This window comes from Leuciscus leuciscus (assembly GCF_965113295.1).
Source record: "Leuciscus leuciscus genome assembly, chromosome: 4".
Lineage (NCBI taxonomy): Eukaryota > Metazoa > Chordata > Actinopteri > Cypriniformes > Leuciscidae > Leuciscus > Leuciscus leuciscus.
The window spans coordinates 44,985,343-45,005,793 of NC_138728.1; the positions used below are offsets into that span (position 1 = coordinate 44,985,343).

General features: G+C 41.7%; 2 protein-coding genes across 4 annotated transcripts in view; one reads left to right on the forward strand and one right to left on the reverse strand.

Annotated features, from left to right (window-relative positions):
• Positions 1-14,429, forward strand: part of LOC309496031 (uncharacterized protein) — a 49,072-nt gene extending 34,643 nt beyond the window's left edge. The window contains exons 8-10 of one of the 3 annotated variants that reach the window (XM_082165947.1): positions 9,888-10,151; positions 10,319-10,425; positions 13,075-14,429. In XM_082165947.1, coding sequence (XP_082022073.1) covers positions 9,888-10,151; positions 10,319-10,425; positions 13,075-13,292 — 589 coding nt within the window. In that variant the 3' untranslated portion in view covers positions 13,293-14,429. Of the gene's footprint in view, positions 1-9,815; positions 10,152-10,318; positions 10,426-13,074 lie in introns of those variants that run through there. The other 2 variants (XM_082165946.1, XM_082165948.1) reach the window with 2 other exon arrangements.
• LOC309496068 (E3 ubiquitin/ISG15 ligase TRIM25-like) overlaps positions 1-20,451 on the reverse strand; it is a 136,583-nt gene that overhangs the window by 85,101 nt on the left and 31,031 nt on the right. The window lies entirely within an intron of this gene.

The following is a 20,451-nucleotide window of genomic DNA, read 5'->3' on the forward strand; positions in this document are numbered from 1 at the left end:
TACTCTGACACAGACAGCGTCATATTTGTGTCTAGGGAGGGGGACTGGGAACCGCCTCTGGGCGATCATTTAGGGGAGCTGACTAGCGAATTGGACGATGGGGATTATATAACTCAATTTTCGTCGAGCGGCCCCAAATCGTATGCTTTTGAAACGGTCAAAGGTAAATCGTGCATGAAAGCTAAGGGGATAACCCTGAATGCTAAAAATTCCCGAGCTATATGTCTCGAATCCCTGATTGGTCTGGTTGACAGCTATGTGACGTCGCATGATAGATCCAAATACATCCTGGCTCAGACGGATGACATTGTGAGGAATAAGAAGACTTTCACATTGCACAACAAATCAGTCGTTAAAAGGTTTAAGGTCGTGTACAATAAACGTAGACTTTTACGCGACTTCAGCACTCTTCCTTATGGCTACTGATCAGATGATGCACCGAGGCTCTCAGGATGTTTCCGATTTTGATTTCAGACTTCAACACCCTTTCAGCTGTGTCGTGAGTGGGCCTTCCAATTCTGGAAAGTCTTATTTTGTAAAACTTTTGTTGGAAAAAGGTTTGAATATCATTTCAAAGAAAATTGAAAACATTGTTTGGTTGTATGATTGTTGGCAAACTTTGTACGATGATTTACTTCAATTGTATGACATTAAATTTGTGCAAGGAATACCCCAGACTCTGAATGATGATGATTTACTACCTGTCACCAAGACAAACCTGCTCGTGGTGGATGATTTAATGGAGCAAGCTAGCGCTAACTTGGAACTTCAACGCGTTTTCACGCAATACTGTCACCACCGCAATCTCAGTTCTATTTACATAGTGCAAAATTTATTTGCACAGGGTAAGTCCAGCAGAACCATAAGCTTAAACGCCAATTATATGATTCTGTTTAAAAATCCTCGGGACGTCAATCAAGTGGCGATGCTAGGACGTCAAATGTACCCAGGAAACACAAAATACTTTATGGAGTGTTATCACGACGCGGTTGACCGTCCTTTCGGGTACCTAATGATAGACTATAAAGCAAAAACTCCGGAGCAGTACCGTCTCAGAACAGGATTGCTTTCCGACCGTCAAGTGGTTTATATTCCGAAAAAAAAGAAGAACGTGATAAATCGTCATGTCCGCCAGACTTTGTAAACATCTACCTGTGTTAAAACTGCTACATAAAGCAACTCCTAAACAACGACGTCTTATTTTACAATCGGCGTCCGACGAATTCATTTTAACGCTCTGTGAAGTGGCTCTTAACATCCTATATGGCACAATTCCGGTCAACAGGCAGCAGTACCAAAAACTGAAAAAGAGAAAAGCGGATATTAAATTTGTAGCCGATAAAAAAATTGGCATAGCGGCCAAGAAACGAGTCTTCAACCAGAAGGGTGGATTCCTGTTACCGCTCCTAAGCGTCGCAGTACCCTTTATTTCGAGCTTGATAGCAAATCGATAGGATGGAGTATGCCGAGAAGATGTATTTAGTCCCGCACCATCAACTGGATAAGATCAAGAGCGAAAATGTTCGCGAGAACATTCAGCGGGTCGTGGAGAACGATTTGGACGGGTCCATAAGAAATATTTTACAGCGGACTGATTTGAATACTTATGAAAAAGCCAAACTTTACACCAATACCCTGAGCAGGTTTTTGACCATCGTTAAACAAGGGGATCGCGAGAGCAGTGTTTTAACGCTATCGTTACCCAATCCTGACCTCGCTTATAAAGATGAACCGCCGACTGCTGCTAACGTCGAAGACGGTAAAGCCGAGGGGGAAGACATTGTAGATGACGTTCTGAAGAATGTACCTTCGAGAAGCGTGAAAAACAGCAGATACATATTAGACAAGATGTCTAAAGCTAAAGGACTAAGTGCGTGGAACAAATCGGGGGAGTTTGTGTTCAGGGGCAAAGTCATACAAGGTTCACACATGCTCGATTTGTTAAAAAATGTGACGGCCCCGCAAAAGGTTAGGGATGACCGGAGACCTCTAGGATGGTCAGAGTTTCTACACGCCTTCGCCGAATTAAACATCCCATTTTCTACAGTGCCGAATCAACAGGTCAGACTCACGATTAACTCTCTAAAGAGTAAACCGGTAGAGCCCTCATCACCTCCTGTTAGACTTTCTATAAAAAAGGCCCGGAGATATTCACCTCGCATGGCTCCAGAGTTCAAAGACTCACCATTTAAATCACCGTCTTCCGAACGAGGACAATGGTTGGAATTTTAACGACTACTTATATTTTGTGCGCTACATTTTATCTCATGATTAAATAAAAGACGATAAAAAATGTAATGGTTTTAAGATGTTTTTATTTATACGTCAAACACGTCTGCACACAATGAACGCAGGATAACATTTTATCATTTCAAACATATGGTCTTAATCTCTTCACAAAGAGGGACACCATTTTATCATTTTTGATATAATCATCGGTGTATAGTTTCATCACGTGGTTATAGTCGCGACCTCTGGCTAAATGATACAGAAAAAACACACAATGCTGCCCGCAGGTATCCGATGAAAAATCCTGGACGCGCCTGTCGGAATATAGCACGTCGGCGTCGTTGGTTGTTAGAAAGTTGTTGATAGTGATTGGAAAGCGGGGGCTGTTGGGTGGATTACCGAAGCTGTCGAAAAAACAAGCGGTTCCCTCTTGGGTTAAATAAACCGCGACCCAATGCTCCCCCGGCAATCGAGCAGGGTGGGTATTAATGATACCCATCGACGGTAAGATCCTCAAAGTTTTTTTGGGTAGTTGATCGCTCGGTAGAACTCAGAGAAAATGAGTCCTGCACGTTATTTTATCCATGATGGCGGTGAGTTGTAGCGTGTTCATCTCAATAGTAGTCGAGCAGCACCTGTCTGCGGTTAGACACTTCAATAATGCTATCGAATACGGCGTAAATTAATAAGTTAACGGTATTCGGCAACGGTTGTCTGAAACGAGCTTCGAGTCTGATATTCCCGGACTTGATGAGCGAAATGTGCTGACCGCAGTCTTCATCAGGCGTAAGGTTAAATGCGTAAAGCGTGTATCCGTTCAGGAAATCGACCCTGTCGATAGAGAGTGATTGGTTTTTAAGGTGTCTTCCTGTCGTCATCGCCAATTGATAAAATTCACGTACTGCCGAACCACCTTCGAAATTTGGTTGTAGAGGCTTGGCGGGGAATTGTTGTCCGTCGACATAGACGGCCAGGAACTCCAGATCGTAATGTTTGAATGCGAATGGATTTTTTTCGTAGGACCCTGTAAATGCGTCCATGTCGACCATGGCAATGACGATAGATTTTGGCAGCGTTCCCAAAAACAGATTTTCTTGATTTGAGACACGAGTCCCCTCAGGTATGGAGAAATTTTTTACACATACCCTATCTATGGGGTACTTGGCCGTTGTCGAGAGTAACGCCTGTGCGTGTCCCAGTCTCACCGGCGGTGATACAGAGACTTTCTTGACAAATAGGGACGCTGACTCTATTTTTATTTTGTAAGCCACGTCGTCGGACCTCATCAGACAGAATTCATCTTTTGCTCGAATGAAGCGTATCTTAATGTCCACACCGTTTAACGTAAGTTTTTCTTGGAAGAATATATCGCTGTGTATAGGGGTCAGCATTTCCACCTCATTGCTTTCGCTGGTGTAGACCGCCCTCATCGTCAACCCCGCGTTACGGCCTTCGGGGTCAGCCACATCCATGTGACCGGCTGTGTCTTTGTAAAACAGTCCGGCGGAGAAAAGAGATTCCAGCGCATCTTTACTATAGTTGATCAGACTCTCTATGATACAGCGATAAGGGTAAGTCGAGGAACTCTGGGATATCAGACGGTCGCCGAGGGTCACGTCGACTTGTGAAAAAATTGTGGCTCCGGGGTAATTTATTAGACCCACCTTCGCAGGGTTTGCGATATTGGCTCCGTTAGGTCTCGTGATTTTCAGACGTGTATAGAGCATCGTGTTATTTAGATCCAAGTAATCATCGCCGTTGCCGGCGATAAAAAACTCCAATGGCGCGGAGTCCGATATGGCGGATAATGGGGCTACTTCTAAATACCCGTTTTTCTCAATAACCGTCTGCGTCATCGGAACCGTAAATAAGTCCAACTCAGACTTAATGCATTCTCCCGACATACGATGCAGTAGCGCCATGTTAGAATATGGTTTTTACGGATCTCCTGACCGATGCTTTTCGACTTACAGACTTGTTACGCTTTCTACGTACGACTGGACGCTTCTTTGTTCCGCTAGTTGTTTTCTTCTTCTTCCTACCCCATTGACCACGCCTCCTTACACCCGGCGGTTTAGACATCCTCTTACGGGCCATGACCATCAGGCCGGATCCGTCTTGAGCATTAGCATTATTGCTATGTGCACGCGTCAATACGTTTGAGACGACGTCGGATACTATATTTTTAGCGGCGGATTTTAGGTGGGGTTTCGCGATGCTAAATCCTCTTTTTAACAGAGGTATGGCCATCCTGAACAGACCTCTGAAAAGTCCTCCTAACCCCGCGCCATACATAACCCCTCCTCCGGCATAGCCGGGCAAAGCCCCGCCTGCCTGGTTTCGGTAATAGTCCACATAGTCTGCGCTCTCTCCGGCTCTATAATAAACCATTTTTTGGTTTAAAGTGTAGTTTTACGATGACTTTCCCGTAAGAAAATGGTATTTCACGGTTTTGATCGTCCTTCAGCTCTATGGTAATGCTGCTGATGTGATCCTTGTTGATCGATGCGTAATGTGGGTTGTCGTATCTAGCAATGACCGTGTCGTTGCTTTTACCCGATATATGTACGCATCTCAAAAGGGGGACGTAAGAATCACCGACCGATTGATATTGGATAATGTCGGTGTAAACGTACAATGTGTAGAACCCGGCGTTGATATCGGATTGATGAGGAGCGTATGTGATGGCGCTCGTAGTAAAATCCGCTTCTTTATGATAGTTTGAACGTCCGAGAGGATCGTCCGGTATCATTCCTAAAATAGTGGCGAGTCTGCCTTGGAAACTGACTGAAACGTTGGGTTTCGCGAGCAGAAACACTTTGTTTTTTAATTCATCGTAATTCAATACGCCCGTAGGTGCGAGAAGTTGATTTATCACACGGAGGATCGCCCGAATGTTTGCGTAGTACCCACCGTTTATGTTTAATGTCCTCGATACAAAAAACGTGGGTAAGTCTTTTTTAAACGACCCCACGTCTTCGGGGGCCCCGCTATTCGTGTATACGGGGCCTGTGTGCAGGGTGAAATCCCCATCTTCATCCTTAAAGTTATACCAAGTTCTAGGATATTCGATTTCGGTGAGTCCCACCTCCCATTGTCCTTTCAATTGTATAGCTTTTGCTAACCTGGTTGTATAGCCGGATATGCGATTTTCAGGATAAACCGACCCAGATGCATTGCACGGCAACGTGACGTAGAAGCCGTGGTCGTCCATGACGGTCCTTCTCTCGTATGATCACGTCCGTTAAACGTCGGCGTGTTTTAAGTCCAACAGTGTTTTTTTATCTATATAACTATTAAATTTTGAAGGCCAACCTAGCCATTTCACTAAAACTAGCGTAGATTTTCCTTGTTTTTTCTGACCTAAAATCTTTTCCACCTTAAAAGATTTGTTTTTACTCACAATTATTTTTTGCAACTCTTTTTCATAAAAAACACCCTCGATGACATCGCCGTCATAATCGGTGAGTCTGTAGACCGGGGGTTGTCGCGGAATGCACGCGGATATGGTGAAAAATTCTTCTGTGTAGTTCTGCTCATAACCTTTGGCGAACGGACCTCTCACTTTAGAAATCCTGACGACGTCGCCGACTTTGAAATTAAATACGGCTCTCTCGGCCTTCTTTATATCCCCGTACAAGTTTTGAAACACTTGATCCTCGTTTACTTTGCTGACGTCCACGGGTCTCATTCTGATACTTCGGTGATAGCTGGTGTTGTACCCCTGCATAATGTCTTGTAAAACATCTATGTATCGTCGGGAATTTGTAGCCGTTAAAAATCTCCACATACGACTCTTTAACGTTCTATTAAATCGTTCCACGACGCTGGCTTTCAAATCGGTGGCGGTAGCGAAATGATTATTGTCGTGCTTTTTCATTACATCTTGAAATTGTTTGTTAAAAAATTCCTTCCCCTGATCCGTCTGCAATTTCTGCGGGACGCGACCCTCTTCGAGGATAGACTCGAACGCTCTAGCGACCTCGGGACCGCTCTTATTCTTCAACACGCGAGCCCACGCGTACTTGCTAAATACGTCTATGCACGTCAGTAGATATTTATTTCCGTCGTTATCCTTGGTGTAGGCGATCATGTCGACTAGATCGGCCTGGAACTGCGTATCGACCCCGTACACAACCACTCTATTTCGTTTGTATTTTATAGGGGCTGTTTTGTGTAATGTGTAAGCATCCTCACCAGCCAGCCATTCTGAAACCTTTTTATCGCTTAGACGGACCCCGCTTTCTTTTAAGACGGCGTCCTTTAATCGTTTTTTACCCCCTAAAGACCCGGGGTTGGAGGGTGTATAATAAGCCTTTTTCATGAGCTCCGACATGCTGCCTTTTCAACCGCTGCAAAAGAATAATGCGTACATGTGGTTTGAATCAATCTTTTATTAAAAAAGTTACAGGATACATGATATAAGTAAACATGGATAAATGATGTTAATATAACATAAGTAAAAATGGATATAATAGAAGATAGTAAAAAAATGATTATAATGCAATATAGTATAAATGGATATAATAGAAGATAGTAAAAATGGATATAATAATAATAATGTTAGTACAACAAAATCTAAGTAAAATTGAAAATAATGATGTTAGTACAAAATGGATATACCATAAAATATAGTACAATTGGATAGAACGACGTTACATGAATAGTCTAAGTAAAATGGATCACTGATAGTCTAACCAGAAAAGAAAATCGCGACAGGGCATCATGTTTTTGTCTAGGATGTAATCGATAAACATTTCGACAATTTTGTCGATGGTGATACTCATTTCGTCAATTTTAATAGCATAGTCCTCATCATCGGGGTCATATTCTTTTGATTTCTTTACCAGCACGGTACAGACATCTGCCACATACGTACAAGTACACAACAGATCGGTGATCCCGAATGGGGATTGTGATTCACACATCATATCTAGAACCTGTTTTATCATTACGCCGGGCGGTTCGATACCATGAGCGCATACGTACGTCAAATCATCCCATGAATTAGCCAGGCCTCTTATATACACCATTTGTTTCTTGAAATTTGCTTCACGTGTAGTGTCTTCCATAGATGGATGACCATCGCGTGATGCATCTGCAATAATCTTATTCATCAGTTTGGTCATCTGTCGTTTGTAATGTCGTTTAAACAGAAATTCCATACAGCCCTTTAGGCTACAGGATGCACCCATGTTGGAGACGGCTTGGTCACTCTCCATTCACGATCGAGAGACCTTCCCAAAGATCAACGACGTCGTGCACTATTTCCTCGCAGGGTTTGTCCAGAAGTCTCGCGCTGATTTCTTCTAGCTTAGCGGCGATGAATGGTTCGTCTTTTAATTCGTGCAGAATAGTCCCGACTGTTCCTTGAATACGGTGAGGGTGGGATTTTAACCCCAACCGGCCTAGGAGGATACTGATGATGGCATGAAAATAGGGTCTAAACAGTTTGGTTGAAAGTTCATCAAAATGTGTGTCAAAGTAGTAGTTAGGAGGGTCAAACAGGCAGGAATGTTGCAGTTGGCTGGGATGATCAATCTCACACCCCTCGCAGTCGTTCTTCAGCTTCTTGCCGATGAGATGTTGGAGCAAAACCACGGTCGCGGCTTTTATGATCTTGAATCCCACGTCACTGAAACACCCGTCTGTGACGTCGAAGCCATGATTAGCATGATGCAGGGTCCGGTCGATTGTAGAAGCGTCGTGCGATTCCCGATCGTTATGGATCCCAAAACTTTTGTCTGGCTCGTGGGGACGGTCGCACTCGATCCCCGAATCCCAGTCTTTGTCGCACCCGACCCCCGAACCCCAGTCTTTGTTGGGCTTGATATTGTTACCCGGACCGTAGTAGAATACATCGCAGCACGGTCCCGAGTCTATAACGTTAGCCGGACTCCGGTCGTTTTGGAGGTCCGATGGTTCAGGGTTGATAATGTTACCCGGACCCCAATCGTTTTCAATGCACGATTCAAAGTCTATGCGACGTTTGATAGTTTTAGCCTGAGCCCAGTCTTTGTGATGATCAGTGGGTCCACGGGCGTTGTCGTCCGGAGGGTCGAGAATGCTGTCGAAAGAGATTCCGCAGCTGCACACATGATCGGGTTCTGAAGCGCCGTCTTCAGCCATGGTTTATAAATGTAGCATGGTGGGTCTGGTCGCCGGAATTTATGGTCGTTGTCGTAAAGGGGGTGGAGACGCCGTAGCACTTGAGACCTGATTTATAAACGACGCTTGGGTAGGTCTGGCCGTCGAGCTTTATGATGGCTGTAGTGAATGGGCGGGGACGGCAGAGCGTATGTACTGCTACGTGCACATCTCTCAGGGTGGAACAGCTGCACTTTAATTTTGTTGTATCCGTCATGCATGTCACACCATTTGAACATTTTGTTGATGATTGAAAAAACCCTATTCAGCAAATCCAGATCGCACCACTTGAACAAAAATTGCATTTCATACAGATCGTGATGCTCGTTAGGCAGGATGTGCCCTGACCGAGTGTTGTTGAGCTTTGTCTTGTCTTTGCAGCAGAATATGTACGCAGAATCATTCGGCTTCTTTTGAGTATGGTCACCTATCACGCGGTACCGGACGTTCGGGCTCACCCCGTCCCACTCCGCCACGTACAAAGGCTCCTCGCCGCCGTCGTTCAGATCCTTCCAGACACGTTTGTAGAACAGAGACCAGTCTTTTTCAGGAAATACCACACACGCGTCTTCCCCAGCCTGAAACTCACCGACACCATCAGTGGTGTAGAGCGTAACAACGCGAGTTGGTTTGTGAAATTTGTACCCGAATACACGGTTACTACACATCATAAATTCAGATTTAGTCCATTCCGAAATTTCATGGAGAAAATTTGTCAAACGGATGTGCCCAAAAGGTTTTCTAGGAGCCATAGTCAGACTTTCCATCATCCTGCTGCTCAGCCCCGCATCTGACGATTGAGGGGTGGATAAACCGTCCATTGTCATGTAGCTCATGTTTCTAGTGGTAGTGGTGGTTGTAGAACACACTGACCCCATTTATATAAAATGATCTGGAATGCGGAGGAGATGCTGACACATATCCTAACAGCGCCTTCAAACTTTCTGTCATACACATGATCTAGGGTTAAAAAGGTTAAATGGCAAAAGCTTCTGTCAAAATCACATGATCTAGGGCTAAAAGGTTCAAATAGGGCAAAAGCTTCTGTCAAACCCACATGATCAAAGAATAGCAAGGTCAATAGGGCAAACCATAACAACATATGCCGGATAGACACCGGAAGGTCAACCTGTCAAAACACATGATCGAAGGGATAGGAAGGGGCAATAGGTCAAAACTAACTGTCAAAACCACATGATCGACGGATAGGAAGGGTCAATAGGTCAATCCATAACAATAGTGACCGGAAGGGCAACCGGAAAGGTCAACCGGAAGGTCAATGACAACCGGAAGCCATCAATCATTTTGACACATGGTGTAGGGTATATACTACTGAAGAGGAATAACCTGATGTAAATATTTATATAAAAATAATTCGAAATTTAAGTATTAACAAATAGTATAGATAACCAGGAGTGTCATTTATCAATTTATTCTAGACAGCAACAGAAGCCAGAGGAAGATCCAATACATTGTCACTAATTCTCATTCTCTCTGGACAGTGTTCAAAGTGCTCGGAGGTCCAGTAAGAACAACACAGGGACACTGAACACGAGCCATATTCCACCCAAGGACTCCATCAGACTAGCTCTGACATTCATAGAAAGCCCAAACTCAGTGAGCGAGTTTAAAAATAAAAACCCTGAGCTTCATAAACTGATCAGCAGCATAAAGACTGACAATAATGGACTGAACCTGATTGCCATGGAGGTTCTGGGTCAAGATCACAGACGAGCTTTAACTACAGGCCCAAGCAGCCGCTCGCAGATGGCCAGGTAACGTTCACAGTTACGGACCAAGTGCTCATGCAAAACAGTTATACTGAATGAACACTACAGGAATTTGGAGTATTGACGATTTTAGATGCTGCATTACAAATGTTATGTAGTTGATTTTCATTAAAAATAATCATTAAACCAAAGCATTAAATTTGCTTTTACAGGAAACTTCTAGCAGACACAATGATTAGTGGAGACGTGGAGCTTCTGCTGAAACACTCCATGATTCTTCATCACCCGTTTACCTCACAAAAGCTCAGAGAAGCTCTAGGTAAGAAACTCTGTGTTAATCCTACAAAACACATGTACTGTATAACACATGCCCTCCAGCAGATACTGTGATTTGTCAGATTTGTCAGTCATACAGTGAAAATGTCATCTTTGACAAGTTAGATTAGAGAGATTAAAGAGTTTTTGATACAGTGGAATGAAATAGCAGCCTCTGTGAAACAAAGTCACAGACAGCAGTGAACACAATCAACATGTAGCGCAAATATCAGAGGAAGACAAAGTAGTAAGACAGTAAATTCAACACATAATATTGCATGTAAAGCATAACACGACTGATAGTCTAAGGGTGTATTCACACCTGCCTTGTTTGGTTCGATTGAATCAAACTCAAGTTCGTTTCCCCCCTTGGTGCGGATCTTTTGGGCAGGTGTGAACACAGCAATCGCACTCGGCTGACCAAACAACCGTACCTAGACCCAGCTGAACAGGTGGTCTCGGTCCGGTTCTAAGCGAACTCTAGGACGGTGAACATGAACCGACCCAATTGCAGAAAGCACTGCGCCTTTTTTGACAGGGTCAGATTTTTACCATGTAATTCGGGGTGATGAAATGCCTATACATTATTAGGGGTGCAACGGATCCCAGTTGATCCGTGATATCCCTACGGATGAGCTGCCCCCAACGGTTCGGCACAAATGTGATTCATGGATTAACTGCTAAATGTAACCATCATAGAGTGAAAGTTATTCATTTCGACGTGTTTTGTCTTTGTAATTTACACATTCAAACAATTTTAAATGCAGAAGAAGAGGCGAAAATCAGGACTTCTGTGACCAGAGCCGTGCGCACGCATGCAGAGAGAGAGAGAGGGAGAGAGGCGCGTTTTAGATAGCGTTTCTGTGAAGAAGTGACCTTCTTCACCGCTGCAAGTGGCAGCACTGGCACACATCACACACACACACATACACGCAACAACCACACACACTTTTCTCACTTGTTGATGCCGCTATTGGAGAAGCGGGTGCACACGCGATCCCGATAGCACTTAGTCATTCATCCACATTCCACACTTCCCTTCTGTTATTTCTTCCGGACATATCATGCATTTTCATTATTTATTTGTTTTATGTATTAAATCGTCGGTTATATGTTGGCGTAAACCGGTTGCTGGGAACAGTGGACCGGAACCCGGTGAAACCATGTGGTGTCTAAATGTGGGGGGACCCAAGTTTTGGGATAAAAGACAAACCGTAATTTTAAGTTATGGTTGTCTTGTTCATTATGTTATTATGTTTATTGAAAGTAGTTGGTAGAAAGTTTGTTTGTTATAAGGTGGAGCTATTTGTCAATTTGAATGTGGAAGACATTGTCACCTTATGGCAAGTACCTGTTAATGGTGGTCCCAGAGAAAAGGGGCGGAGTCTGGCCTTTAAAAGCAGTAGCCAGACTCCAGAACAGGACTTGTTTTACCAAGTCGAGCAACGGACTACTGCAGAGTCGTGAGCTATTATCATTTTGTATTTTGTGGTTACGTGGGAGTTTGAGTATATATTTAGAAAGTTTAATCTCTTTGTTTTATTTTTGTTGTTTTGTTACTTTGTTTTACGAGACGGTACACTTGTGTATATATATATGTATATATATATATATATATATATGTATATGTGTATGTATATATATATATATATATATATATATATATATATATAAATATTCACTGGATTATTCGACTTTGGGCACTTGTAAATAAATCCATCATACTCTGAAGAGTGCTACGGGTTGAGCCATCATTTTTATTTTTATTTTTCCAGACTATAACATGTCCGCAGTAGACTCGAGGTGACCCAGTTGGGCCTGCCAAGGGTCTACTGCATCACAGTTTCCTTGCCCTTGAATGGACACATGCACGCAAAATTATGTTCCATTCAAGTATTCTCTTTGTCATAGTTGAGAAAGAAACCATGATGTTTGTCATTTTTTTCGGTCCGTGCAGTTCGGTCTTAAAGTGACAGCAGACACCCAACATTCCCACTGTTGTCTGTGACATTAATATTAATAAAACAACAAAATACAGCTTTAACAAAGATGAAACTATATTTAGTTTCTACAATGAACAAATAGTGTTATTTTACATTTAGGCCTAATTATTAAGTTCTGTACCTGAATAGCCTACTACTGTTAGACTTTGTAACTTTGTTATTTAGTATTGATCTCTGCTTGTAATTTGTGTATTTGTTCTTTATTACTGACTGTTCACGCATAATGTTTGAACTTTATCAGTTAAGAGCACGTTGTCTCCACCGCAAGCGTCTTGCAGCACATCTTCGTCTTCGCAAATTCCTAATGATGCTCATAAGTTTCTTCATATTGCGTTAGTACCAAATCAGTAAAAGAATAAAAATTGCACTATGAAAGATCTCCATAAATTGCCTGTTTTTACACTTCCTGCTTGAGAATTTCTGTCCAATGAATGGATGACCTTAGCACACGTGTGGTTTTGTTTACAAATGTTGGTTGACTTGCAAAAAGGGCAGTGTGAAAGCGATCCACACCAAACAAAAAAGATCAACTTTGTATTTGGTCCAGACCAAAGCAAGTTAACTAGCGGACTTTCCTGGTGTGAATACACCCTAAGATTAACAGAGCTGTCTGTTGCTGCACTTAATAATATTCTTGTGTGTAATTCCAGGTGACAGCGTTCCGTCTCAGAGCTGCGTTTTGTCGGATGAAGGCATCCGAGGCTACTATAAAGCAGGATACCGAAACCTGGTGTCGGAGTACAGCCGTGTGGGAATCCTGGATCAGACGCAGCGCGAGCGTCTGGATGAGTGGGTGAATCAGGACCGGCACGAGGACACCAACACTGAGGAGTATGGAAAACTCCTGCAGGGATTCAAGGAAAAATGAACATGTGTTCTCTTCAACACCTCATGATGAAGATGGTTGTGATGGCTATGGAAAGTAGCAAATGTTTGATCTCTACCCCTAAAATCGCATTAACGGCAACAAAAAAAAAAAAAAAAAAAAAGGGAAAAAAAAGAAGCATTTTAGCAAATCTATTGGTGATCATTTTGGTAATTGTAAGCATTTATTTCTAGAAGTGATAGAATAAGAGCATTTAAAACTCAAAATCAGTAAAAATGTCTAGAAACATTGTGTTCTATTGAAAAAAATTACAATATGATTAAAAAAAAATTGTTTTATTGTAGTTACTTCAGTTTTCATGGTAATAATGTTTTAATGAGTGTGTTTGAGGTTTAAACATGTAGAATTATCCCACAAAACATGAATTGAGTTCCAAACAGAGGAATGGTGTTGAGTTGAGTCAATCAATAGATCACCTATTTGGTAATTTTAAGCATTTATTTCTAGGAAGGAGTGATAGAATAAGAGCATTTAAAACTCAAAATCAGTAAAAGTTCTATTGAAAACTTACTTGTATTTTACTTTAAATCATATCATTCTTCATAATCAGTGAAATTTGTTTTTAAAAATTTAAATTTTACACATAGTAAAACATGTTTTGTTACTAATCTGCTTGATGCTGGTAAATGGACTTATACTTATAACTGATCTCATTTTCTGAAACTTTTGCCAATAAATGTTATTATTTTACTTGTGTGCCACTGGTGTGCATGATGATAATGTTTTAATGTTTGGGTTCGGGGTTTAAACATGTACAAGGTCAAAGTATTACAGGGTTATTCCACAAAACATGTATTGTTTTCCAAATATAAGATTGGTGTTGGGTTGTGATTAAATGTTGAAAATATATAACAAATAAAATCCAAAAGCAAATGTTCAGCTTCTCTTTAGTAGACAGATGCTTGCATTACAGCTCAGAACCGGAGCATGTCCTATTTTAAGCTTCTTTTGATTAAAACTTTAAAAACTGTTAAATCATAATACTTAAAACCGTGCAGAATTTATAATCCCGGAATTCTTCATAACCAGTGAAATAAGGCGAGTTTCTGAACATACACACATGTATTGCAAAAATGTTTTCTTAATAATCTGCATGATGTTGGATTTATACTTGTAACTGTCGTTAAATTTTACTTCTGTCATAAATGGAGTAATTATTAATTAATTTTATAGTAAATATTGACAGAAATCACTTATTTATCGGCCAATAAAAAAAAAAATAACCCGTTTTTTATGGGTTACTTTTAAAATGTAGCGCGGCCGCGGAAAATTTTTTATCTGTAGCCAAAGAAAATTTAAATAGATCCTTTTAGTAATGTGCATTGATCCTCAGAATGAATACCTTGGACGGTTAAAGAGCGACTGAGCGAAGGAGAGATGTATGGGGGCACGTTTGATTACACTTCTCAAATTGAGATTACGTGAGTTTCGCCCATATCAGAAAATTTAAGGTAGTTAAGGAGAGAATGAAGAGAAAGGAGTAGGCTATAGGCAGGATATTAACAACCGATCCGTTTACGGAATCATCCCTTTAAAATGGAAGTGGAAATAAAAATCAATAACAGGCTGAACTGTACCATGATAGTATCAATAACAGGCTGAACTGTACCATGATAGTATCAATAACAGGCTGAACTGTACCATGATAGTATGTCCGTAACATTTACCACTCTCGTCTTTCATTTACATCAAAAGGCAGGTAGGTGTGTGTGACACATGTAGGCTATAAATCATTTTGAAAATTGAATAGAAATAAAGTTTATATTTATGAATGTAAGCATGTGTAGCCTACTCAGTGAGGCTACATGAAAAGAATGAGACAGAAAAGAGAGAAGCTAGAATTAATTAGTACATTAATACTGACAAAATTAGCAGGGTTTGGGATTAATTAAAATCATGTCGGTTGAAGAGCACGGCATACCTTTAAAATGTTATTAGTTTTATTATAAAACTAATACAATGTTATTACATGCTGAATTAGTCAATGTTTCTCTGAGTTTTCTTTATTATGTTGGCTTGAGAAAGCCAGCATATATCTAAACATTATTATTATTATTATTTATTATTATTATGAGAAATTGACTCCGCCTAGAACTTTAATGCTTGAGCAAACTCAGCTCAGACCTTCAGACTGGTCTGACTCGCTTATATCTTTTCTAACTGGTCAGACTTACTTTCCCAAAAAATCCATTGACTTGCGTTATCTGAGCAATGAAGGCCGTAATACTTAATACTGTCCACTAGAGGGGGCGACAGGATAATAAGTGTTTTCTACTCTTTCCCTGATCAGTTTACATGACAAATAAATGCATGAATTTCATTCATAAATGGGCCATATCTGTGTATCCACTCAAGATATTGTTATTCACACTGGTTTTTGCATTTAATGTTTGTCCATCTGGAACTTTTATTTGTCATGAGCTCTATATTTTAAGATGTAGCCTACTAGGAAAAAAATATGATTCAACAACACAAACAACTTTTTACTCTGCAAATTTGTGTTCCTTTCAAGTAGGCTATAGCCTACAAGTTATCCAGCTTTTTGCCATGGCTTGCCATACTGTCCAGAATAAGCAATATTTTCTTCACAGTGTAAATGTTCACAGAGATGTTTAAAAACCCTGCATGTAGTTTTTGTGAAGATGAGCGCATATCTTACAAAGGTTCCAGTTTAGACTATTGTAGTTTGTAATGCTTGTTATGTTCCTACATTTATATAGGCCTAACACATTTAAACTTCTATCTGTCTGACTGACTGAGCTTCCTTTGTGAAAAATAGCAACCACCTTTTTTAAACTGTTATATAAAACGGTGGTCTGCTATATTTCACAAAGGAAGCCCATTTGTGCACTCGTTGGCGTTAAACGAGAAGGACATTCTGAATATTAGCCTACTGTAAAATTAGCTGGCTTAAAAATACAGATTGATCATTGCAGAGCTAATCCAGACGCCTCCCGGTGCTATTCTATAGAACTGTGTAATCACATATTATGAACAGATGCTTTACACAACAAGGATATATTCCCATTGGGTTGTTGGGTTTTCATGTTTTATGGGAACTTTAGACATAATGATATTCATACTGTACAATCTGTGTTATCCCCTAACTCTAATGTAACAGTTATGGGTAGGTCATCTACGGACATCTAATGTTACGGACATATTATCATGGTACAGTTTAGGGCTGGGTATTGTTAGGAATTTCACAATTCGATTAGATTTCGATTCTTGAGGCTTCGATTCGATTTCGATTCGATATTGATTTATTAGCTTCGATATCGATTCAATAATAAGTAAATACACAAGTAATTAAGTACCTGAGTATATTTTTAAATAATGTGTGCAGTATTAATGTTTAAGAACAAATTGACCCCAGTATGTTTCCTGTCATGGTTTATTTAGCAGAACAAACTGTACAATATTGTACATGTGTTGAATACAAAACACAACTGTAACAAACAGGTGCTTTATTAACACCACTAAAGTGCATGTAACTGTAAGTAGTAGAAAGATTTCTTTCTTCCTATACATTCAAGTTATAAAATAAATGTAAACATAAGCACAAAATGTGCATACTCATAAAAAAAAGTGCAACCATAGATATTATAACATTACAAAGTGCTATTTTGTTATTTTACAATAAATAACACTTGTAGCGTAAATGCCTCTGGGTTAATGCGAATTAGCTCAAGAATATAGGGAATTTTGGCAATATTAATATTTATAACGCATGGTCATAATTCATAAATCGCATATGCATTTACTTTATCAATTATAGGAAATGCCTCGTTCTGTACTGTCTGATCATTACAGTTAAGAAGAAGTATTCCTGTTTACAAAACTCCAAGAAATTTTGTCCTCTGGCCACGAAGACAAAACCTCCTTGGGTTTATTAATAAAAACTATTCAAAGTAGTTTTATAATATAGAGCCTGTAGCTTTATAGATCTTTTGTTTCATTGACTTTATAAAAAGTGGGTTTTCAAACACAGAGCCAGTTAAAAGTATAAATGGGTTTATTAATAAAATGGCACACACTAGAGATTATATAAACTACAAACATAAACGTACGTAAAAATGCAAACAAACGAATAAACATTTAACCGAACAAAAACATAAACATAGCGTGATCAGAATGAAAATGGAATGAAAGAAAGAAAGATATAGAGGGAAGATAGAGGGTAACTTAAATCACAGACCTAAGACCTAGACACCTGGAACAGCTTTTATAGGAATCAATATACTTGCGAGATGTGGTACTCTTTCAGTGTGATGCTGAAAAGGGGACGCGCGTGCGCGTGTCCGGCTGGTTTGCGTCTAGCTTCTTCTTCTGGGTCGTTTCGAAAAACGATGTAAAGGCTCACTTGAATTTAACGTTACCGGAAAAGTTCAGATTCGTCTCCCGGGATGGGAGAGGCTGGAAATCTTAGTTGCAAAGACCGGCAGCTACGACTCGAACATGGGTTCGTTCGATGGAGAAGGCCAGGGCCTCCTTCAGATGTTCCTTGGAGAAACGCTGCGCCGGGGAGAAGGGTCCAGAGAAGTTGGATGAGTTGAGAGTGGGAAGAGATGAGAGAGCGAAGAGAAGAGATTTTGGACTTTTATCAGTGTCCCAGGTGTCGGCCCCTCCTTCGTGTAGGACGAATCAGCTGTCGAGATTTTTCGAGCGGGAAGATTCCTTTGTCCGGTTAGACACGCCCACTCGAATGAGTCATGATTGACTTTAGCTGGAGAGGATTTTCTCCAGACATATGAACTTATAAAACAATGCGCATCACTGAATTCTGTTATTGGAATTCAACTCCGTTAGCTGGAGAGGATTACAGAGATATCAAAAATAGAATCTAGGCGTTGTAGCCATGCAACGATACATTATTATGCATTTGTATAGGCAATAGCAGTTCTATTAAGGTCACAAATAGGACATATGCTTTCCTATGGGTTACACACACCTCTTAACACACAAATTTATATATTTAGTACCTTTAGGAGTGACTTTATGAGTAAAAGTCCTTTTCTGTAGGGGGTTTCTGTTTCACAGTCCAGAGTGTGTTTGTATGTGTGTGTGTGTTGGAATGTTGCGACCCTGTTATCTCATGCATAGGGCTGGATAGCTCTGTGGTCAAATTTTATGACCTGCCAATGAGCTCGGGTTACGGGATGCGATTCTACTGGGAGAACATTCTTCAAAAATACATTTCAGATCCAAACACTCGAAGATCATAACTGTATGATCACAACAACATTAATCACACATACATACAGGAAATTCAGATACCAGTCTGAGTTACACACATTTTAAGTTAAACACAAAAGGATGTTGGTGTGTGTGTGTGTGTGTGTGTGTGTACGTGTGTGTGTGTTCTGGAATGTCACGAGTCTGTGAGGTTGTAAAAGTCACAGGGAGTCCAGAGCTGAAATGGGGGTTTTAGAGGGGATTCTAAGAAAACAGGGTTTCCTTATGTGACTCAAATGTCCCTCGGGGGAGCCACAAAGATGCAATTTTGACCGTTCAAGCAGACTTGGAGATCAGGATTTACTAATTTGAACAGCATGTGACCGCATGTCATAGTCATTGTCGTTACATATTCCCCCCTTTTTGTTAGATGAAGACCGGGGATGGACTTCATCGAACAAAAAAAATTAGCACAATGGATGACAGGTGGATCATGATGGTAGGATAGCAGGTGGTCCTTAGAAGCTGAGGATTCAGCTCGATGAGGTTCGGCGTGGTCTCTGACTTGGCACCCCCTTTCCGGGGATTCCCTCTGAGACCTTGGGCACGGCTTTCGTGAGCTTGGCTGCAGATGTTCACATCTCGTTGAGTCCTGTACAGGATGAAAGCCAAGACGAGTGTCGGGGTGTGGTCGGTGACCGTGGAGGTGCACCGCACGGTGTCATCTGGGGTCCAGGTACGGACACAGGTGAGGTATTCAGGCTGGGCGGTTGCCCATGCTTGGAGGGCTGTGATGGGAGCAATGTCTGTACTCAGCGTTGTGAGTTGCTCTGTTAGCTGTGAAAGTTCAGTCTGAATGTCGGCCACAGGCTGTCTTACTGTGACTATGTTTGCTGTTTGAGGTAGTGTGCTCTTTCGACGTTGCTGGGATTGAGTCGAACGTACACTTTATGAGTGAGAATCCTGCCTTGGTAGTCAGGACCGGGGCTGCTCTCTCCATGCGATGCCGGATGCATCGCATAGGAAAAGTCTGTTCATCAGAGGCCCGCATGACTTTCTTTGTACACAGCGGAGGTAGCGTTTAGCGGCTCTGAGGCGTGCAGTGTAGTTGGTAAAGTTCGTTCGTGCTGTGTGGTCACTGCAATCGTGATGGTGGTATGTATGTGGCGCAGACATTGGTCTGGTTACTCAACTGCAGGTCAGTCAGGACCTTGAAGCAGTAGGTGTCAGTGTTCGTTTTCTGTGTCTGTGTCAGACGTGGCTGCACTGTCTTCATCTGTGATGTAAGAAGACTCTGCCTCACCAGTGTTCTGGAGAGAGTGGTTGCAGGTTCGACGGTCTGGGCTAGGAGTTCTGGACGGCGGGTGATGCTGGTTCCAGAATCTTTCCGAGCGCTCGGTCCAATGCTTTGGATGAGCACCGTCACCGTTGTGCTGCCATCTGCTGGCCTGGAACGGTGTTGATTCTCTGTGGTAAGGTCTGTGTGCCGACGAAGATCGTCCAGGGCATTTTGAAGTCTTTCAACTTCCTGTTGTAGCGTTGTGTCCGTCTCGTCCTCTTCCTCGGTCAGGAAGATTAGCTGGTCTAGCCGACTCTGTGTGTGGGCTCGGTCCTTCCGGGCTTCTGTGGCCTGGAGCTGTAGTGCGGCTGCCTTCTGTTCCATGTCGAGGCTGAGCCTTTCTCTGGCCCGGGCCTTGGTGACGAGGTTGAGTGCGAGTTTTCCGAAGATTTTGGCCAGCTGCTCGTGGTCGTACTTCTGGGTTGGATCGTAGGTCTCAAACTGGTCCAGGTACTGTGGGACTGGGTTAGCTCGACATCTCTGCTTACTGTGGTGAGAGAAGCACAGCACACACAAAAAGAGACACAATGCAAGTTTGTTTTAGGGTTAATGAGCTATACTCATACGGGCTATGCCGTTTATGAGAATTTCGGGGCTAACTGATGCCGACAGTTAGCTGAGCCAATT